The sequence below is a fragment of the Arachis hypogaea genome, chromosome 5, assembly GCF_003086295.3.
Source record: "Arachis hypogaea cultivar Tifrunner chromosome 5, arahy.Tifrunner.gnm2.J5K5, whole genome shotgun sequence".
Taxonomy (NCBI): Eukaryota; Viridiplantae; Streptophyta; class Magnoliopsida; order Fabales; family Fabaceae; genus Arachis; species Arachis hypogaea.
The window spans coordinates 106,775,043-106,799,008 of NC_092040.1; the positions used below are offsets into that span (position 1 = coordinate 106,775,043).

Below are 23,966 nucleotides of genomic sequence, written 5' to 3' on the forward strand. Positions count from 1 at the left end.
TCGAAATACTAGCGATTCATGAAGCAAGTCGCGAGTGTTTTTGGCTCAGGAGTTTGATCCAATATATTCTGTCATCATGTGGACTGATTGATCATATGATAGCTCCAACCGTCCTGTTTGAAGATAATACAGCATGCATTGCTCAACTTAAAGGTGGATACATCAAAGGTGATAGAACAATGCATATTTCTCCCAAATTCTTCGTCATTCATGATCTTCAAAATCAAGGGACAATTGATGTCCAACAAATCCGCTCAAGTGACAATCTGGCAGATTTATTTACAAAGTCACTCCCAAAATCCTCTTTTGAAAGATTGGTACATGAGATTGGGATGCGCCGATTTCGAGATATTAAATGATGTCGACAAAAGGGGGAGACTGTACTCTTTTTTCCTTGGTCAGGTTTTTTCCCATTGGATTTTTCTTGACAAGGTTTTTAATGAGGCAGTCTCCATCTCAATAGATTTTGTACTCTTTTTCCTTCACTAAGGTTTTTTCCCACTGGATTTTTCTTTAGTAAGGTTTTAACGAGACATAATCCTAAATTGACATCCAAGGGGGAGTGTTGTGACGAGGATGCTATGGATAAGAATGGATGTCCATTAATGAGCAATTCAATTTTCCTATGTTGAGAGGAACAAGTCTTTATGTTGAAGGAAATTAATGAGATTTGAGAAAGCAAATTTTATTTGCCTATAAAAATATGTACTGGGCAAATACAATATACACAAGCAAGCAATAAGAAATTAATTCTCTTTTTTTACGTTACAATCAAATACTTCTCTCTCTTTTATATATATATATATACTACAGCAACAATAAACATTCTCTTCTTTCTTTCTATATTATTAATATCTCTCTTTATATTTCTTTATTTTATATTTGTTACATCTTTCTTATTTATTTATTTAGTTATTTTATAACACGTTATCACAAAAAAAAAGAAATAATTTAGTAATTTCATAAAAATTAAATAATTGACTAAATAAATTAACTATTGACTTAATATTTGAATTGTTTTATCACACTGATCATATGTTTCAAGATTCATTTTATCAAAAAAAATATATTAAGATCTATTTTGTTAATATCAAAATTTGTTGAATGTAAAAAATGTCTATTTACTCTTTTTGAATTTATGGATATGTGTAACGCGTGCAGTGTCTCCCCCTACCTGGTATACATCTCTCTTCCTCTCATCACTCACTCTAACACTCAACACTCAGTTTTAGTTCAGGTGAGAAAAAAAAATATTGGCATTGAGATGGGAGAGATCAGCAACCAAGAAGAGAAATGCCACCCAAGCCACCGAGAGAAAGGACAGGGATCGTCTTCAAGATTGCATTATTAATTATCTCATTCATTCTAATTATATAATATTTTTAATTTTTTAATTTAATTTTTAATGATAATATTATAAATTAATGATATTTAATTAGTTTGTTTGTTATTAGAGAAATTAGATGTAATTTTTTAGGTAATTTTATAATAATAATAATAATAATAATAATAATAATAATAATAATAATAATAATAGTAATAATAGTAATATTATTATAATAATGAAAATTAGAAATATATTACCCGGTTTCACTTTTCATGATACATTGGTTAAATTAAAAAAAAAAAAACAAAAAAGAGATAGAATTAAATTTTTTTTATTGACCAATTAGAATAATTGTCTCAAAAGGTCCAATATACATACATTATTAAACCTTTCTAATACCATTCACGAAAACCTTATGAAAATAGAAGATTTTTGGATAGAAGATGTAAAACATATCATTTTAGAAATTCGAAATTGAAAGAAAAGCATTTTGCATAAATTGAAAATTCATTAGGTTTTTTTTTATTTTTTTTTCTTTTTTATAAAAAAGAAAGAAAAAAAAGATGAAAATATGGAGTTTGAATCTTTATCTTTAGAAAAATTTAGAAAAAATCTACATACTGAGAATAGGTTTAAAGATGTATCTTTAGAAAAATTTAGAAGAATTGACAACTAATGTACAAATAAAGATTAAATGTGCCCATTTATCATTCTATACAAATAGAATAAACCATTTGTACAGAATGATGAAGAGGCCCTCTTATGATCGTTGATCATAAAAATGAATAAAACATTGAAGAGAATTTTTCAACCTACCCTTACCAACTTGATCTTGTTGCACCAGGCAACAAAAATGCATTAACCATTTCACGAAGCATGTGTTCAGATAATCCAACATCTTGATAATTTGCTCTTGGTCTTCCGGTCAAAAAACAATGGGTATTTTTTGAAAATTATTAGTTAATCTTAGAAATTGGAATAATTTTTAGGAAAATATTAATAATTATATTAGAGAGTGAATGCTATTGTTAGTGGAAACTAGAGTTAATTGGTTTGGGAAATTATGAAGTGTGTGTTAGTTTTATAGGAAAATAAATTTGATTTTTTTGTGTTCTAGTAATTAATTTAATAAGATTAGTGATATTTTAATGGAATTAAAATTGTGTTTTGAGATATTTTTAGAGATTTATTAGTTATTGTTAGAAAGTAGAAATGTTTGGATGATTTTTAATAATATTAGTGAGTATTTTAATGTAAATGAAAAATATTAATTTTAATATTATTTACTAATAATAATAATATTATTATTATTCAAGTTAATAATAAGGGCGAATATGTAGCAATTTTCTTTTGAGATCTTGCTGATGCCAAAATGAAAATAATGAATTAATCTTATTTATGTGGGGTGATTAATTTATAAAAATTGGATTAGACCGATTGATTCAATCGAAAAATTAGCGGATCAGACATTGAATCGATTCGATTTAGTTCTTATTGTCATGTCTTTTATTGTTACTCGTTATATTTAATGTTCATAATTATTTTAATTTGTTATTATTATAATTTATACAAAAGCAAATCAATAAAATTTATATATAATTTAATTAAATTTAAATTATGTGAAATAATATTTTATTATTTAATAATGTATTTCTTGTTTTTATTATATTTCATGCGTTTATTTTATTATTACCAGTTTAAACTTTTAAACAATTTGACCAATAATTTAATTATCAGTTTGATTTTAATAACTATATTTATTAGATGATCTTTTTGTCTTTGAACTTGGTGGCAATGTTATTGAAATTTGTTCAACCTCTTGGTGTATACCTCAAATGTAGATTCTGATGGGCGTATTGATTGGCTGAATAATTGGGTGTGATGTAAAATTGCAAATGTGAAGAGCTAGTGTAAGTTTTTTTATTTATTTCTAGTTTTTATTTTACTTTTTATGATATTCCTAATCTAGCATGTTAGGTAGTAATTCATCACGAATCAAAAATTTATTTAAGAGTCTGTCATTAACTAATGAATTATTATATACAAGACAGAATTTAAACTCATTTAAGTGAATTAATAAACTGACTACTAAACCAATTTAAATTGATCTATTTTTAGTTTTGTTGTGAATATTAAAATACTGAACAGGAAAATAACAAAAATACCAAATGTCCAAGTTTTTTGAATAATCAAGTTGTTAAAATTTAAAAACCACTCGCGCCACTCTCTCCTCCTCCTCTTCTTCTTGATATGATGTTATTATTGATATTGTTATTTAATTTCTTCTCTATTTTTTTCTCTTTATCCTCTTTTATTATCATTATTATCGTACTCATCGTCTTCATCATATTCTTCTCTTATAAATATTCAGAAGACTATATTTGTGTGCTGCAAAAAGTGCGAAAAATGCAATACACACTTTAATTGTGCGCTAGTGAAGTGCATGTGCATACATATTTTTTTGAGAGTATCTTTTATTGGTAATAGAACAATTTGATTATATTTAATTACCAAAAAGACTTCTACATATAACATTACTCCGAACATAATGCCACAGCCCACAAGCAACATGGTTCTCTATTCATTCATCCAAAGGCTACAAGTGCGCAATGCTACATAAGCATTCTAAAATTGTGGCTGAGGCTCGTCCTAATGGCAATCACATTTACCTCCTAAAATTGCCACATGAGTTCGAATCTCTCTTGGTGAAAAAGAGACTATAAGATGTGTGTGTGAGTAGGGTGTGTGTTGTATTGACCAAAAAAAGAAAAACAAGGCATTATAAAATTAAGAGATTTAGACCCTCTATAAAGTCAAAATGGTAGCAGTACAAACTAAATTATGCATACAACAATGTCACAGTTTATATTCTACATAAGAAAAGCATGCCAAGTCTAATTGTACTAAACAAGAAAATATGTCTTATTACAAAAGATTATCTCTAAAGAAGCGCCAAAAATTACTCGGATTAGATCCAAGAATGCATGTTTATAGGTTATCCTCTCTATTCATAGCACCGATCCATCATTTGTGTTTGCTAAGGCTGAAAATTTTCCACATAGGCTAATAAGTAAGCTTACTCTTTTTTTTTAACTTTAGTTCTCTTTCGATAATTATCTCAAAATAAAAACAAAAGGATGTTAAAATTTAAAAGACAAAAACATATTTGAAAAAAGAACTTAGAGAAAAACAAGATAAATTTCTCTGACCTGAAACAAATTTTGTCCAATGTTGTCTACCTAAAATCGGAGGAAATGGAGACAAATTCATCTACAAAAATTTTCTATATATTGTTTTTGTCTCCTGACTTTGTATCCCTGTCCTAAGACAGTTATCAAAACATCCTTAGATAAGCAACGATGACAATCTTCCATTGAGTAATGTAATATATCCGGTTAACAAAATTCTCAATTTACATACATCCAAAGCAAATCAGCTACATTTCAGGGCAAGATACCCAGAAATTGTGCTCTTACTTTTTGAGTTGAAGGCAAAAAACCTCAAGGAAACAGATCCTGGATATCCACGATATCGGCAAGAACACCGGCAGCAGTAGTGTCATTACCAGCTCCAGCACCCTGAATGACCAACGGTTGGCTGGTGTAACATCGAGTGTATATTTCCAACTGTCATTTTCAACAACATACATAAATGTCACATTTTTGAAGTAATTAATTGATCATAGTGGAAAACTTTTAAATATAAGGATTTTTTTAAGGCCGATTTAAACGGACATCTGGGGAAGGATGGGAACGGATAGGAAGGATCCATGGGAGTCATGGTTTTGGAGTAGTGAACACATAAGGTAAAACCATCTTGGACTTCTCTTAAACGTTCGACTTTCTTATAGCAAACACTTGCTTTAAGAAACGAGACAAACATCTTAAATTTATAAGAGTGGGACAAGCTCTCAAATTGATTTCTTTAGCTAAGAAAATCTGATAAAAAATTTTGCACTAACTGCAAACTATCCCAGGAGAATGTTTGATTATCCAACATAAAGTGCTCTTTATGGATTTTTGTCTATAGTGAAAGGTGAGGAAAAGTTGTCAAGAAAGGAATCCAAGAACTAAGGCAAAGTATATGGAATGAAATTTTAACAGCATAAGGGGAAACACTAACAAAGAAGCTTGATTGTATTATTAAGTACAATGGAGAAATAGAAGATGATATAAACTATATAATCCAAGCAAGTTGATTAAAATAGTGCTTTAAGTTTTATATACAACAAAAAAGTACCTTTAAAACTAAAGGATAAATTTTATAGCACTGCCATTAGACCAACTATATTGGATGGAACAAAATGTTGGGTGACTAATGCTGAACATGAACATAAATTTAGCATAGTCAAAACATGGATGCTTCAATTTGATGGATGAGCAATCATACGTGTATGAACAAAAAAGAATAAGGATATGAGAGAAAAAGTTGTAGTAACCATTGTTGATTAGATGGTAGAATCTCGTTTGAGGAGGTTTAGACATGTAGGAAGAAGATTTATAGAGCATCAAATGAGAAGGATAGATCAAATGGAAGATAGACCAGTAGTTAGAGATAGGAGGAAGATCTAAAAAGACTTTGCATGGAGTAGTCAAACAAGATCTCTATGTGAACAATGTCACTGCAAATATGATACATGATATGACGCAATGACATCGTTTAATTCATATAGCTGACTCTTACATAGTGGAATAAGGTTTTGCTGTTATTGTTGTATAGTAATTAAAAAAGAAATGCAGGCTCAAAGTATACAACTAAGAATTATGGAGAACAAGGTCAGGAAATAAATAAAGCTTACCACATTATCACTTCCTCGAAGCCTTCCTAAGGGAGAATTCTTTGGAAGCTCTTGAATTCCAACTTCACAACTGCAAATAGACAAGATACACACGTACATATATATATAAACCAGTTAAGAAAAATTTAGTTTCTAATCAAATTTTGCACACCATAAACCAGATATGAGATATCAGCATGCAAACAACTAGTGATTCGTGTTATGTGGTTAGTTGCTATGTGATTTCTGTTACGTAGTTCATTGGTATGGTAATCGGTTAAACAAAAAGATACTCTCACAACAAACTTTGTACATTACAGTTACATCAATGGTGTGTAAATAACCAGTAATTGACTAATTGTGTGTTATATGATATGCTGATGATTAGGGAGTAATGATGGGAGTATTAAACCATGTGGTATACTTTTTAAAAATGGTGGCAATAACTGGTAGTGAAGGAACATATATTGAATATTTTTAATTTCAAAATATTACTAACTTAATATAAAAGGATTGAATCTAAAATGAAAAAGGAGAAAAATATGTGAAAAGGGCCTAAAAACAATGCACGATTGAACAAAAATATGAAGGACAGAGAAGATTGCCTTGAGCCCTCTATTACACAAACATAGCGAAGCACATTTCCATTTGAGGCTGCCTTCTCTACTCTCTCTTGAATGTCTTTATCTAACAATGGAAGTCCAGAGTTCATGAAATCTTCCACACTCATCACATCAGGCCCCATTTCTTTTGGATACAAACTCTCAATCTGTAAAAATCCATATGAACATACAACAGAAAGAACATAGAAGCATTACATAGGGAGGGACAATTCACCATAGAACAGAAAGGGAAAGCGGCATGGCAGTACAATATGACAAAGTTCATACAAACCTGAATAGTATCCATATTAATTCGTTGACCAAGTATTCGAGCAAGGATCAAAGCCTGTTTCAATATTGGCCAAAAACTAAAGGAAGTTAATATAGTAGTTTGAGTTATTATTCATACTAGTACACAAGCAACCAAATATTCCGGTATAATACTGCATGTCATATGATAAGAAATGATCATTTAAATATTAGACGAAGATTGCAGATTCTTTAATGGAAAATTGACTTCCACTAGCCAATTAAGGTGAATATAGCACAAACTTCTTCCAATAGCAAATCTTGTTCTGGAATTTTCTTTGATAAATCATATTAAGATTCTTTGGAAAGGGGCATTTTATTATATGCTTACAATAAAAAATGGGTATCATACTCTCGCATGTACAACATTGTACACTTGTTCAAAGTCCTATCAGAATTAGAAAAACATTTTCTATTTGTGACATTGTGACTTAACAGCTGCAAATCAAATAAGATATGCAAATATAAAATAAACATGATGAACCTTTCTAGCAACATCCATCCCACCGAGGTCTTCACGCGGATCTGCAACATTATGCATAAATTACACTGATGCTTAACAAGTTATCAAACAGATAAAAACCAACTATATATCAAATGAAGCCCCAGAAAACGAGCCCAAATAAGGATAACCATGCTAATAAAATCTCTAATAAATGAAATGCCGGAATTATTAAATATAACCAGCTAGAACCTAGAAACATTTATAAGATGTTTCATCACTGAGTATATGTCATGCTGTGGAGCAATAGCTGTAACATAAAGTGGTAATGGTCCTTAAAGGTGACAAAATTTATTCCCTTCTGAAATTCAGTACACCATTAGTAAACAAGCCAATTTTATTTAATTTTCATGCTCCATATTCATTTACTTTAACATTCAAAGCACATTGTAAAATATAAAAAAGAGTAAAAATGGTCGTGCTTGCCGTGTAATCAAGCTGGAAACAGAAATTCAATATCACTAATTTTTTGGGAAAAAAGAAACCCAAATAGCCGCCAACATTATCAGAGGATTTATGCACATCAAGAGGGAGTTTGCTGTGAGTAGCCAACAACTGATAGAGAGATGCTGTTGGCTGGTGGTAGATAGATGATTAATATGAATGAGGTAATAATAGATCAACTAACTATGCTTCAATTATCATTTTCAACCAAGTAAATGATGCAATTATGTATACAATAGCTCCTAAAAATAAAGTGTGTCAAGGACTAAGGCTTAGTTTGGTAAAACTTTTCGGAAAGTGCTTGTCACAAGTACTTTGTTTTGTGTTTGGTTAATAAAAAAGATAATATGTTGCTTGCAGCTTTTAAAAGTTAAGGAGTGCACCTAAAGGAGGTGCTTTTCAAGGATAACTTGTGTTTATCAAAATTAAAAATTCTAATATCACCTATTCACCTCGTATGTTCAGAAATATCCAAATTTATTATTATATTTATGTCTATTAAAGTCTTTTTATAATTTAAAAGTTGTTTTACCAAACACAATTGTTGTTGCTTGTGCTTATTATTAAAAGCCTTTTTTAGGTGTTACAACTTTTAGAAAGCTATCTTTCAAAAGCCAACTTTGATAAGCTACTTTCGAAAAGTACAAGCTTTACCAAACCAACCCTTAAGTCTCTTAAACTTTAAGTGCTTAGGTGAAAACTTAATAGTGAATTTGTATCTCTTCTAGGCGAACTACCAAGTGCCAACACCTCTTTGTCCTTGAGATACGAATGATGTGCAAATTCACCCTGTGGCTTGTGCTGTATTCAATTTAATCATAAAGAATGGAGGGGCAAAGATCGAACTCTCAACCAATTGTTATAAAGGTTCAAATTTCATATTAAAAACCAACACTCCTAAATGCTTAAGCTGTCGGGTAAATGTTTTGTTGGAAGAACTGAAGGTCACATCTTATAGTAGTCAGTGGATTGGCAAATCAATTTTAACTAAAGAAATTAAACATGCATAATAAGCTTCAAAATCACTATTGGAGTATAACCTCAAATATAGCACAATCACTAACCCGGTTCAGTGTAACCAAGACTTTTAGCAGCTCTCACAACTTGGCTCAATGGCTTTCCATCCTCAACCTCGCTCATTACATACCCCAATGTCCCTGGTAAGAACATCAGAAATGAATACAACAGAAAAAGCGATACCTTATTTATATGCTAAAGATATATCTGTGAACAATGTCATACCACTCAGACTCCCAATAATGCGATGAACAGGATCCCCTGAAGAGATTATGCGATTTAGGGATGCTATCACAGGAAGACCAGCACCTACCTAAAATAAAACGACTGAGTACTTTGATCCATGCTATATACATCACAATTTTATATATCCACATGACTCATTCAAAATACTTCTCATTATTAAGGTTCAAGATGACCTCATGAAATGCATTCATTAAAAAGAAGGCACATAACTGAATGATTCTGACAACATAGTTACCTTACATATACATAGTTCTTGAACAATAACAAAATAGTTTTTGTTAGAAAGTTACGGAAGAAAATAAGAAAGTGATCATATAATGAAGTAAAATGAAGAATAATAATAAACATTATGAACGATAATGAGTAAACAACTATATATGATCAATGCATAGTGAAAATACGAAATATTGACCTTTTGAAAGTAAAAATGAAAAAAAGAACAATCAAATTATTTCTAATAATCTGCATTCTAAGACATTAGATCAAAACTGATACTTCTCCATCAAAAATAATAATTCATAGATAACCATTCTTTTGGTTGGTTTTGGTTTTTATGGAGGATTTCTTATCCTTCATCTCCTGGAATTGTTCTTTTCTTCATATTAATGATATTCTTTTTGTCAAATGGTCTGTGTCTATGTCATTGTCCTAGAATCTAAGTTCCTTCTTGTAGCTGGAAAAACCATTGTTATTTTTTTAATCACATCAGTCTTCCAAGTTACTACCAATATCACCTCCAAAGTTGAATAACTTGGGCAATTTCAGATTTTTTTTTTTTTATTTTAAAGACAGGGATTCTCATTTAATCTTACAAAATCCATCACTAATATTCCCCAAGAAAAGTAAAAGTAAATGGGAAAATTTTGATCAAGTTTATATTCCATTTTGTTTAAATGCTATTTTGCAATTATCCATAATAATATAACAGTTGAGGCAAGAAAAAATATCACTTACAGTTGATTCATGCCGGATGCGTCGCGGATATGCGTAAAGTTTTTCAAAATCTTCCTGTTCCATAAATAGTATTTGTTATTAGATGAACAAAGAAATAAAGAAAAGAAACTAGAAGTGTAATTTTCAGCTTACAAAATAATTGCAATTAAACCTTATTTTGTTAATGGTGAATAAAAACCACAAGTCAAAAAGAGAATATAAACAGATTTCTTGACAAAACTTACTAATAGCGTATCTCCTAGTTTCCGATTTCAAAAATTGCTAGGGACTTTAAAGATGATCTTACCATTGTAGATGTAAGAGGCTTCTTATTTGCCATAACAATACAACAACCCATATCAACAACTTGTTTTAGCACCGCAACTGTGTTTGAGCTTGCAGAACAATCTACAAAGACCAAACCTATTTCCAAAAAATGCAGGAAACGTGTTCTTAATTATTGAAAGCATGTAATTTACTTTACAATCAATCAAAGTAATTTGGTAAGGCATGACATGTTAGAAATTAAACAAACCTGTTTTGCCACCAAGTTGAGAGGCAAGCTCTAGAATCCTTTCTTGCAATTCAGGATGAGAAAATAGCCGGCAGTCTCCTTCAAATCAAAACTTAGTAAGCATTAAAAAGCATGAAAATAACCGTTCATATCAGCAGCAACTACAAGACAATATAAACATAGATATCTACCAAGATCACCAAGTTTCGATAGAGAGCCGCCATCACGCTTGACACGGCAAAGTTCCATCAAGAATTTATCATCCAATCCTTTATTCGACGAATCCTCCGTAACCACCAAAGATTTACTATCACTTACTCCCAGAACATTCAAGCACAGTCCCTGTCACCAAAATCGTAATCATAACAGTTAACATTCAAAATTTAATGAACACGTTTTCTATCAGTTTAAGAACAGGATCGTAATACGCAGAGGTCAACAGCAAGATACATTTTTGGGAAGCAAGGAAACCAAATCCAAAGAATAATGCATAACATAAACAACAGGAATAATAATAATAATAATAATAATAATAATAATAATAATAATAATAATAATAATAATATCGGTAAAGCTAAAATGGTAGGGTACCTGTGAGGAGTGAAGAGAGCGGCAGGAAACAATGTGTTGGAGAAGGTGACAACCAACTCCTCCGCAGCCCATTAGAATCAGAGGGATAGTCTTCATTTTCTGAGCAATTTTACGTTTTTTTTTTTTGGTAAAAGATGAAAAGGTTAGCTATCGATGTTGTGGGAATCAGTGTAATGTAAATGGAAGAAGTTGGAAGTTAAAAAGTGGCAGCAGTGATGAGCAGTGTTTAGATATTAGGCTTGTTTTGGTTGAGGAATTGAGTATTTGTGTTGCTGGACCAGCCAATGAGGAAGCTGAAGTAGCACAACTTCGCAACTATGGGATCAACCAAAATAAGTCCCTCGACCAACTTAGCTCATTCTTAATATTTTTAATTTTAAATATATTAATTTTTTACTATTGTTCACGTATTGTTTAAATATAAAATTTTTATAAATATTTTTACTTTCAAAAATTTAATCATACAATTTTTTATAATAATTTCATATTAATAAATTTGACAATATACAAAATATATTATTTCAATAAAAAATTATATAATTCACTAAAATACAAATGTATGATGCACTTTATGGATTTTTTTAAAATAAATAATTTAAATATTTTATTTACGAATATATATTATTTGTAACATATTTATTAATTTCGAGTAAATGTCTAAAATGGTCCCTAAATTTCAAATCGCTATTCAATGTAGTCCTCGACTTTTTAAAATGACCAATTAAATCCCTGAAATTCGAAAAAGTGCATCTCCGTTAGTCCCTTGCAGAAGTGTCATCTAAACGTTAATGATGTGGCATTCCAGCTGTATGCTAATGTGTACCAAACTTGAATTTGATTCAAATTGATATCTGAAATTGCTTAATAATATTCAAATTAATCCATTTTCAATTATAAAACCCTAATCCCCAAATTATTGTCTTCTCTTCTTCGATTTTTCTGCTGTCTTCTCTTCTTCGTCATCTCCGCTATCTTCCAATTCATATTCATCCTAAACTACAACATCAGTACGCTTGCCTAAAACTATTTTAATTACAAGTTAATGTGGTTGGATTAATTTTAAGTTCAATATAGATTTAAATTTTATGTATCCTTGCAGGTTCGTCCATTAAGCTAAAATATATTTTTCACTTTTAAGAAGGTAACCATTGTCATCATCTTCAAGGTCTTAACATCACTTTCTAAGATTGTCATTTTTCAATTGAACTCATGCAAAATTTTTTGTAAAATGGGTGTTGCATAAATTGGTTCTTCACCTCCATCAACCCAACAGAAACAATTACAATAGATTTCATACTGCAAAGTAAAAAACGCAGGTAAATCCAAACTCAAAGTGAAATCTTAACATTTTCTTTATAGTCATAACCTTACTTCATAGTTTGGACAACCATAAAATAGTATATCAGGATTCTCTGTCGTTGTTGAGTACTTCATCACCATCCGAAGTCTGCAATTACAGAAAATGACGTTCTTACCTCTCCTATTGCATATTCTTTTGCTGCCATAAGGTCTCCTTACAGAGTTAGTTGTTCCTACTTGAGCTACTTTGACTTGTCTCCCCACCACACATCATCACTCATGCAGACGAAAAAATAAGATGAACTGAAAGATAGTGGAGAAGTCGAAGAAGAGAAGAAGATAGCAGATAGGTCGAAGAAGAGAAGAAGATAGCAGATAGGTCGAAGAAGAGAAGAAGACAGTAGAGAGATTGAAGAAGAGAAGACAATAATTTGGGATTAGGGTTTTATAATTGAAAATAGACTAATTTGGATATTATTAAACAATTTCAGGTACCAATTTGAATCAATTTCAAGTTTGGTACACATCAGCATAAAACTGGAATGCCACATTATCAACGTTTAGACGGCACTTCTGCAAGGGACTAACGAAGATGCACTTTTTCGAATTTCAGGGATTTAATTGGTCATTTTAAAAAGTCGAGGATTAAATTGAACAGCGCTTTGAAATTCAGGGACCATTTTGGGCATTTACTCTATTAATTTCTATCTTTTTACCTATGCTGTCTAAACGAATTAAGATTAATTATATTTCGTTTAAATCGTAAACGAGATAAGACATGATTTTAATTAGTTTTAGCTCGTTTGCAAACGAGATATATGGAATTTAAAGAATAAGTATAAACGAGACATGTATATTTATAAATATAAAAATATAATTTTAAAAAATAATAAAAAAATTTAATAATTTAACTCGGACCAATTTAAAAAATAAAAATTAATATACTTTGTTACTATTCAGATTGACTTTAATTAATTTATATCTCATCTATATTTTAAATTTTAAATTAATAACTTTATGTTGTTTGTACTCTATGCTGAACTCTTACAAATAGAACATCTTAAATAATATAAAAGATAAGCGGTTTCAAAATAATAAGAGAGATGAGTAGTTTTAACTCGGCGACGCGATGGGACGTATTAAGTAATTTAAAATTGTCCATTTAAAATTAACACATTATTTTCTTTAAAATCAACACATTTAAATTAGTACTAAAAAAATATAAAAACTTTAAAAATTTTGTTATATTAAAAATTTTATTTAGTACCAATGTGCATACGGATTAAAAATTAAATTGTTGGAAAAATTAACACATTTGAATTAGTCCTCAAAAAAATTTATACTAAAGAAGAGTGTCAACAACACTTTTTTGTGTGTTCTTTTTTTTTGAAAATGGAACCTACAATGTAATATTTCTTTGCAATGAATGGTAATTGATTTACACACCATAAAGACAGAGAGAAAGAAAAATAGATGTCTAATAGAATTCAATAAAAGAATATATACATAAATTTTAGTATAATAAAAATTTGTGTGTTGTACTTTAAAAATTTGTGTTGTGTTATGTATACATTTTTGTGTGCTATACTTTAAAATTTTGGTAGAAACTTAAATGCAGGTAACTTCATGTAAAGTTGATAACTGAAAGCCGTTAGATAAAAATTTAGTCAAATAAGTCAAAAAATTTAACAGTTTTCAACTATCAATTTTACATACAGATATTTTTACCTAAAATTTTGTATACTATGCTTTGAAATTTGTATGCTCTCCAACAAAAATTTATGTTTTACAGAAAATATAGAAAAACTTGTACATATTTCGTGTCTCATTTTCAGAATGATTTTTATTATAGTTGGGCCAATTTAATTGAGTTTGATTGTCAAAAAGAATTATACATGTAGTATTAAATAAAGACAAATAAAATTGTGTCTTATTTTGTTTATAATATAAATAAAATATAAACAATCTTAATTCATTTACAAAACAAAATATATAAAAGAAATAAAATTTGATAAATAAGCTATAAATTATCTATATCTATAAATAAAATATTTAAATTATTTATTTAAAAAAATCCTACTTTTTATATGATGCATACTATGTTAAACTAAAAAATGTAGAAAAAAAATAATAAAATAACCCTAATTTCTGTCAGAACCTCTGAGCTCTCTCACTCGCTCCTCAGTCGTCTCCAACCTCCGTCTCCAGCCACTAGCCGGCACACTCGCAAACTCACCCTCGTCTTTGATTTTACTACTCCCATTCGCTCCTCAGTAATCTCCCTCTCTCTCTGTGTGTGGCCTGCCTGAGTGCCTGCCTCCGCCTTGCTCTTCCGCCGTGCCACTGACCCGCTGCCTGCCAGTACAGGCCTCTGCGTCGCTCTTCTGCGGCGCCACTGCCTCTGCTTCCCTGCGAGCGAGTCTGCGACCACTGCCTCTGCGTTGCTCCCTCGCTGCTCTGCCTCGTTGCTCCACTGCAATCTGCGACGCTGCTTCTGCCTGAAGCCAGATTTCTCAGACTTTAAGGTTTGCAATTTGTTGCAGATGTTTTTATACCATTCTTTTTAATTTTGTGCTTGCTCCTGCAATATGTTCAGCTTGTTGAATGTCGTGTAGCATAGACGAGGATGAGTCATGATAGCCAAAATGAAATTGGGCAGAGAACAAAGTATATAATTTGATCATTGAAACTTAGAGTTTGGAAATTAGATGAATTGTAGGTTCAAGGGTTCGAGTGATTTTCTGGGAATGAGATGATGATTAAAATTGTTTTGGTAATTGTTTTAGAAATGGAGGCTTGAAGGGATTAATCGCAGACTCAGGAAAGAGAAGTATAGGTATTAAAGAAAACTATATGAGCGATGTATAGGCAAGTAAGCAATTATTCGTGATAAATTTTAAAATAAACGGATTGAAAAAGATGACAGGTTACCTTGTTCTACACCTTAGAAATTGCATGCTATGGTGCATGTAAGATGACATTTAGAAGATTCTCCATTATTCAGTTCAATTCATTTAAAGAGGGTATTAAGATTTACTGATTTTTAATTGTTAAAAGGAAAATATAAGGCTGAATGTTTGATTGTTTATGTGATTCATTTGCAATTACAATAAACTCAAATTTCACATAATCACATCAACAATCAACTTGTTTTTCATTTCCGATGAAATTTTTGTTTATCCTAATCTCTTCTGGTGAGGATCAATTGCGCCCCTCCCCCATACCTTTAAGTAAAAGTAAACATGTTTATAGAAATATGGTCAACAGATTTATTGCAATGGCAAGAAAAATTACTAACAAGTGTACGACCGGCAAACGGTAGACAGTAAACAGGGGACAACGAGAGACAACCACTACAGCAAGTCTGTAGACAGCCATGAGCTCTGAAACATCAGAGAGCATTTGAGAAAGAAAAGAAGGTTTCTTTAGTTTCAGATTACTAATAAGATCACACTACAGTACCCAAGCTAGTAGAATCCAATACAATTTAACAATCACAATATGGCATGCTTTTTCTTATCTACATTGCTTGCAACCATTAGTTTCCAATGCAGTTATCAAATGAGTATCTTTGCTAGTAAGTTCAGAATAAATGCAGTTCTAGTTCACAAACATTCAAATTGTTTATAAGAGGGATTATATAACATTTCATAGATAAACTAAAATTTGAAAATGAATGCCATTAAGAAACACAAAAAAACGCGTGCACACAACAATGTCAGTAACAACAGCAATTATAAATCAAGCAGAAGGCAGAACCAGAAGGCACAAGGGAGAACGTGGGGTGTGGAAATTTATTGCACTGCCGCCTCCCATCAAATGAGAGGACTCCGGCGATGAGCTGTTTCTGGCTACAGACTGGCAGTAATGTTCGTCTCTTATGGGGAGGGGGACAATTGATCCTCAATAGTCAATACAAAAGATTATGGAAAACAAGTAGATTGTTGATGAGATTGTGTGAATTTCGAATTTATTGTATTTGCTATACTTGTAGCTCAAGTTCCATGCAAATGACCATTTTAGAATTTACCTTTTCATTTATTTACTCATATAAACTTATTAATGATTTTGGTGATTACTATAGGTAAATTGAGAACTTCAGAACACCTGGACGGGACTATAGGTAAATTAATGATGTATTCTTTCTTCAGAACTATAGATGTTCTTTTGTACATTTATGTTAATGGAACCATAATTGGGCACTGGCACTTTTTGCTTCATGTATGCTTAATGGAACCATAATTGGGCTGTTGTATATGGTCTTCCATACATTTTAGTTTTTTAAAATGGTTGTTGAATTTCATTATCATTTATGTTACATTTTGTTATCTGCGGTCAATCTCAGTATATTACTAAATTCCTAATCTTGTTTTGATGATCTTAATGGTTATAATTATGCTAATTATTGTTACATAAACAGCAATGGTTGAAGCATACACCTCCAGGAACATGAGGACATTGTATTAGGTAGGCAGGAAAAACTATAGGAATGCTGTCATCTACTGCTTCTGCTCAGCTTCCAAGTTGCTGGTACCTCTTTCCCAGTCATCTTAATGCCCATCATCATGCCCAGCAAAAGAGAAAACTCACCAGTCTAACACTTGCAAATGCAGATAGACAAGTCTACAATTTGTGTCTTTCTCAGGCCCAGAAAAACAATAAAGGGCTAGAAAGCAATTACAGGACTAGATACAATTTCAACTTAATTCAGAATCACAAATACCCATTCTTTCAGCAGCTCTTTCCCTTTGATGACACAAAAGACACCAATAATCAAAATTCACAAACCCGAAAGGAGAGTCAATTTGAAGTAGACAAACATAAAGGATTCAAGGAAAACAACATAGCCAGGTCACTTTTCACAGAAATGTGGTGGGTAGATATAAAAGCAGCAATTGGCCAAAGAATCAACTTGGAGGGCATTTTATGCTCAGCAATGGTGATCGTAAAAAGCCCGAAATTGGCACTGCCTCATATTGCTGTTCCAGATATAAGGTACATTGATTGGGCTGAGCTTCGTAGAAAGGGATTTAAGGGTGTTGTCTTTGACAAAGATAATACTATTACAGCGCCGTACTCTTTGATGCCTTGGCCTCCTCTTGAGTCTTCATTGGAGCGTTGTAAACTGGAGTTTGGTCCTGATATTGCTGTATTTAGTAACTCTGCTGGTAATTGTAATAGGATGCACTTTGAAATTCATGAATCTAATGTTGTACTTGCAGTCACAGCATGCTTTTTATGGTATTTTCTTGTTGTGAATCAGGACTTCATGAGTATGACCCTGATGGTTCTAAAGCTAGAATGCTTGAGGCTGCAGTTGGAATTAAAGTCATTAGACATAGTGAGTACTACTTTTTCTGTTATAGATTTAAGCTTTTGTTGCTTCTATTATCTTGAAAACAAGTTAATTTTTGCCCAGTGGCAAATGCTTGGACTAACATATTCTGTAGGGAGAAATGGAAATGAAAATGATATTGACATTGATACATTATTTATGTTGCAGAAGTAAAGAAGCCATCCGGTACAGCCGAAGAAGTTGAAAAGCATTTTGGTTGTGAATCTTCAAAGCTAATCATGGTTGATGAGAAATTTATTGTGTTTGTTTTCTGGTAGGTAATACTTTTACAGTTTAATTTGATATTAAGTTATCCTATTTTGTGACAGGTGGGTGATCGGCCTTTCACTGACATTGTTTATGGCAATCGTAATGGGTTCCTAACGATTCTCACAGAGCCTTTGAGTCTTGTTGATGAGCCATTTATTGTTAAGCAGGTTTAATTTTTTTTTTTTTGTTTTATTTTTTCCTTTGGTTTCTAGAAATGTTTGGTGTGATTTTTTTTTCCTTTCAAATAATAATAGATTGCATATCTAGTCGAAGTAAATGATTATTTTATTCTATCTTTCTTTTTGGTACATTTACGAAAGTGTTCAGTGTTAGACTCTTTTCCAGCACCTCTTTTCCTAGCAAAGAATTGGTTAAACTCTCTATGTTTAGTCTGTAGTACTTGAGAGAATGTTTGTGCACTTGCGTGTGTGCGTGACAGAGAGAAAGAGAATGGCAATATAATATGAATAAGAACAAAACTACAACAATAATGCATATCTCTACCCTATATTATACTCTCATAATAGAGAGGCAGTGACTCTCAATCTAACTCCATATTAATTGATGAACTTCAATTATATGATACCATTACATATGATGCCTATTTATAGACTTGAACTTGCTAATTTCCTTAATCACCAAGTATGAAGTTAGGTGGTGGCAGTGGCTTTGGTAGACTATAGTTTCTTCAAGAGCTTCCAGTTCAATGTCATCAACTTGACAACTTTGACAAGTTGATTTAATTACCAACATTGCCTCCCCTAAATTGTGCTTGGAAAAATTGACCTTCAAAGTGACAATACTTATGAACTCTTTTTTTGTGGTGTTGATTTGCAAACTTACATAAAGACAAAATCTTTTGACTATTGGGACCAACGTTCTCTAGTTCTTCTCTGAAAATATTCTTGTAATCTCTTTATCTTAAATCTTTTCTGCATCTGGTTCAATAATTGGAACCTTGATCTATTCCTACTCGTTCATAGGATAATAACCCTATATTGCATTCAACTCTTGAAGATATTAATCGTACTGTCTGCATACCACAAGTTTTACTTCTGCTATAATTGTTGTAGCCAACATCTTCCTTCAAATTCTTTTTTTGGTTCTCCTCTCAACCACCACCACTGCCACAAACACACAAATATTATGATACTACAGTGTAAGAGATCCGTATGGCTCTATTGGTATTCTTATGTATCTAGGGAGGTTTATTATTATGGTAATCATTGGTCTCATGTATCTAGGGAGGTTTAGTATATTTTTAATCATTGATGAGTATGTAAATTTTTTATATATTTTTATTCAAGTGTGCCTTGTCATTCGCTTCATTTCTGATGTTTGAGAAAAGTTTAGTTGTATAAGATACCTTCTCTTTGTTAAATTTCGAACTTCCATGTAACGAAAAACATAAAATAGCTTCATGTACTAAGGTCTGGTGCTGTTTAAGTTCCTTGATTGTATTCCAGGTTAACTAATTTCTTGTTTCAAATACTGTTGTGGGCTGATTTTAACTTCCAATTCAATAAAGATATCACATCCATACTTAATCGCTAACTCCTAGAATATTACACTATATTGAATTATTGATTATGGTTAGTACAGTGGTAGGGAAAAAATGTTGTAGTAGTGGTGTTTGTGGTGCTGGTTTGGTTTTGATGGTGGTGGTGATGATGGTGGAGGAATTGGAGTAGAGAGAAAGAAAGGGAAGATGATGAGGGTAAAATTAGAATATAAAATTGGACTTGGACAATAGGGATAAAATAGAAACTTGTTTCAATTAAGACTGAATTTGAATCAAATTAAATATTACGAATATTTTTGAAACTTTTCAAAAACTTTAGAGATAAAAAACATATTTTATCCATTTTTTAACAAACATGCATGAAAATTCCTGTACATACACTAGTTTAATCTTTTCACCCACTGTAAGCACTACGACTGAAGTTTAAATTTAAGCATCTTAGGATTCTGCTGTGATGGCTAATTTATCTATGATCATTGTTCAATTCTTAACAAGTTTCTTGGTTTTTTAACCTGTGCTTTTAATGATTGGTGATAGGTGAGGAAGCTGGAGACTACTTTTGTATCTTATTGGTGTAAAAGAGGGTTGGAGCCGCCTGTCCAGAAGTTATTGCCAAATCCCATGTCGTGTGTCAAAGAGCCACGCCCTTGATCGTTTCCTAGGGCATAGAACACTACCCTGTCCCTTTTGTTTTGTTCTGAAATATATACTGCCCTCCCTACCTTCCAGTAATGAGTTGTGCATAATGCATGCTCATCAATATTTTGTTTGGTTATTTAAATTTTTTATCCCACCAGACTTGATTTTGTTATTCCTTCTCGTTTGCCTTTTATTTGGTAGGTTCCTTGCGTAGTTTGGTATATATCCTCAATGGGTAGAATAATTAAAAAATGGGTTTTCAATATAATTAATATTTTATCATCATTATATTTGAAGGTCCACCGATACTTGCTTAAACAAATTAAACTAGTAAACTAATTACTAGATCAATTCAAGTTGGTTGTATTCTGATAAGGTTAGGGAGTGTATCATTGCAATTGCACCTATGCGGCTGGTTTAGAATACAAGACCGCGAGGTACTCAACCAGCTCAAGCTTCGAAGCAACCTTAACAAGGTCAACTTCTAGCTCAAGGTTTTTTTTTTTTTTTTTTTTTTTCATACAGCTAAAGGTTAAAGGCTGCATGTTTACCCAGCCACTCCAAAGGCCACAAGGTCCGCTGCCTTTCCGACAAACCCGGTTACTGCAACTTAATGTGCTTATTGCAAACAACGGAAATGCTCATAACCATCCTTCTAACACGCAATATCTTTTGAAGGTTTTGCTTGCACTTGCTGAGTTGCTGGGAGGTTTTGGAGATCTGCAGGTGAATAGATTAAGAGCTAAGACTGAAAATACGGTTATCTATTTGGGCAATTGAGTTATCACGTAGACAAGTATGGGGAATCGAATTATCAACACGTGGTGAAATATAAGTATATATTAATTGGGAGGCATTTTGATAACGAACCAACATATGTAATATGGGGCACTGAATTAACATATAGTGAAAGAAGAATTATATCGCTTGGAGAAATTTGCACTCAAATTCTTGTGTTGGCATTCATGAATAGATAGCGCTTTCAGTAATGGCAAATGCATGGTCACCACTTAATAGGAATTTATCGTAAAATGAGTAAAATGGATTATTCAAACAATTAGAAAAAAAAAAGATATCATCAACTTAATAGGTATAAATTTATTACAACCTCTTTCTTACTGAACGATAACTTTCAATGTTACAAATAATGTTACCTTAATAGGCATTCAGACTTTAGCATAACCATGATCTCTCTGTCTCTGGATGGAGTATTTTCATCTGTGATTCAAAAAAATTTTATATCTATTATATATTACTAATTTTACCATCAAAATATATTATATGTCACTTTTTTATTCTAATTGAAATCAAATTTTTTTCTCTGAAATTAAAGAGTTATTTTCTCCTTTCTTTCTCTTTATCTCTCTCATTCTTATTTTTTTTCAACTACTCTATCTCTCTTATATATTATTATCAATAACTAATTACAAATTTGATAGTCAAAATATACAACATGACATTTTTTAATTGTAATTAAAATAAAATTAAAATTAATATTGAAATATTAAAAGTAACATATTGAAATTGAAATTTAAATATAGTTATATTGTATTACTAATCTAACAACCAAAATATGTTACATAACACTTTTCATTAAAATTGAGATGAAATATTTTTCTCCAAAATTAATAAACTCCCTTCCTCCATCCTCTTATCCACCTCTCTCTATTTCTCTATTTCTTTTTATTCTTTCCACTTTATATAACTTATAATTTATATTTTATATTACTAATTTGAGAAACCAAAATATATCACGAGATATTCTTTCATCATAATTAAAATAAAATCTTTTTCTCCAGAATTAATAAACTCTCTATCTCATTTTTTTTTTATCTTTCTCTCTTTTTCCTCTCTCATTCTCTCTCTCTCTAGTTTCTACCTTTCTGTTCTACAAAAAAATTAATAAAACAATATAATTTAAATAAATTCATAAAATTATAAAAATACATTAAATGTATAATTAAATATAATTAAAAATAATCCCATTTTATTATTTACATAAAAAATATATTATTATTATATGTATATTTTTTTAATTTTTTTATTTAGTTTTAAATTTTTACTGCTTATTTTTTCAAATTATATTTTCACTTCTCTTCATTCAAATATTATTACATATAATTTTAAAAAAATACTAGTATTGTAATTAATAATTAGAATCAAGATTCAACTGTTTCAAAAAAAAATAATGTTGAGCTCATTTTATAACTATTAATATAAATTTTTTAGGGTAAAAAACTTTAATAAGCCAAGTCAAGAATCATGTAACGTAAATACGCCAAAGCGAAAATCGTTTCAGCAATAAGCCAAATCATATTTTTATATAATTCGAACCATACTGGTTCGAATTCCATTTCTACATAATTCGAACCAGCTTGGTTCGAATTACACACAAACACACGCACACACATAATTCGAACCAGCTTGGTTCGAATTACACACAGTAATTCATGGTATAATTCGAATTATGCTGTTAAAAAATTAATAATTTATTTAAAAAATTTATTAAAAAAATTAATAATTTAAAAATTAAAAAAATATATATTTTTATTTCATACGTTAAAAAAAGCTAACAAAATATTTAATTACGAGACTTCTTTAAAATATTAATGAGCTATCAATTCGAATTCCATACAATACTTTTCTGTCCATTTTTAATAGTTCATGAATATTTTTTAATAAATTTTTTTAATAAATTTTTTTAAATTATAGTACAAAAAATATTTTATCATATGCAAAACAATTTAAAAAAATGGCTTAAAAAATGCTAGGAGTACTATAAAAATTTGTAATGTTATAATAATTTAGGTAAATACATGCATGTACTCAAATTTTAAATAAAATACTCTATACAATACTCTTCTGCCCATTCTTGATAGTTCATGAATATTTTTTAAAATTTGAGTTAGAGTATTTTATTTAAAATTTGAGTACATGCATGTATTTACCTAAGTTATTATAACATTACAAATTTTTATAGTACTCCTAACATTTTTTTAAGCCATTTTTTTAAATTGTTTTGCATATGATAAAATATTTTTTGTACTATAATTTAAAAAAATTTATTAAAAAATATTCATGAACTATTAAAAATGGACAGAAAAGTATTGTATGGAATTCGAATTGATAGCTCATTAATATTTTAAAGAAGTCTCGTAATTAAATATTTTGTTAGCTTTTTTTAACGTATGAAATAAAAATATATATTTTTTTAATTTTTAAATTATTATTTTTTTAATAAATTTTTTTAAATAAATTATTAATTTTTAACAGCATAATTCGAATTATACCATGAATTACTGTGTGTAATTCGAACCAAGCTGGTTCGAATTATGTGTGTGCGTGTGTTTGTGTGTAATTCGAATCAAGCTGGTTCGAATTACGTGTATGCATGTATTTGTGTATAATTTGAACCAAGCTGGTTCAAATTATGTAGAAATGGAATTCGAACCAGCATGGTTCGAATTCTATAAAAATATGATTTGGCTTATTGCTGAAACGATTTTCGTTTTGGCGTATTTACGTTACATGATTCTTGACTTGGCTTATTAAGGTTTTTTACCCAATTTTTTATACTAATATATAATTTTTTATATATATAGAGAGAGAAGGAGAGTGAGAGAGAGATTACTTTAAATA

General features: G+C 30.6%; 2 protein-coding genes across 3 annotated transcripts; one reads left to right on the forward strand and one right to left on the reverse strand.

The window, feature by feature from the left end:
• Positions 1–4,492: 4,492 nt before the first annotated feature.
• Positions 4,493–11,614, reverse strand: LOC112802530 (homoserine dehydrogenase). Of its 2 annotated transcripts, none has more exons than XM_025845791.3 (12): positions 11,263–11,614; positions 10,863–11,013; positions 10,693–10,767; positions 10,465–10,580; positions 10,179–10,232; positions 9,204–9,291; positions 9,026–9,118; positions 7,500–7,540; positions 6,999–7,052; positions 6,710–6,873; positions 6,126–6,195; positions 4,493–4,953 (listed from the first exon to the last, which is right to left on the reverse strand). In XM_025845791.3, the coding sequence occupies exons 1-12, from the start codon at positions 11,356–11,358 to the stop codon at positions 4,828–4,830; spliced, it is 1,128 nt and encodes a 375-aa protein (XP_025701576.1). In that variant the 5' UTR covers positions 11,359–11,614; the 3' UTR covers positions 4,493–4,827. The 2 variants fall into 2 exon arrangements, with proteins under 2 accessions (XP_025701576.1, XP_025701575.1); XM_025845790.3 differs by having other exon boundaries at positions 10,693–10,770.
• A 3,023-nt stretch (positions 11,615–14,637) lies between these two features.
• LOC112802532 (phosphatidylglycerophosphate phosphatase 1, chloroplastic/mitochondrial) lies at positions 14,638–20,499 on the forward strand. The gene is made up of 7 exons (XM_025845792.3): positions 14,638–15,086; positions 16,646–16,684; positions 16,982–17,729; positions 17,825–17,902; positions 18,065–18,138; positions 18,226–18,333; positions 20,226–20,499. The coding sequence occupies exons 3-7, from the start codon at positions 17,051–17,053 to the stop codon at positions 20,337–20,339; spliced, it is 1,053 nt and encodes a 350-aa protein (XP_025701577.1). The 5' UTR covers positions 14,638–15,086; positions 16,646–16,684; positions 16,982–17,050; the 3' UTR covers positions 20,340–20,499.
• The last annotated feature ends 3,467 nt before the right edge of the window (positions 20,500–23,966 follow it).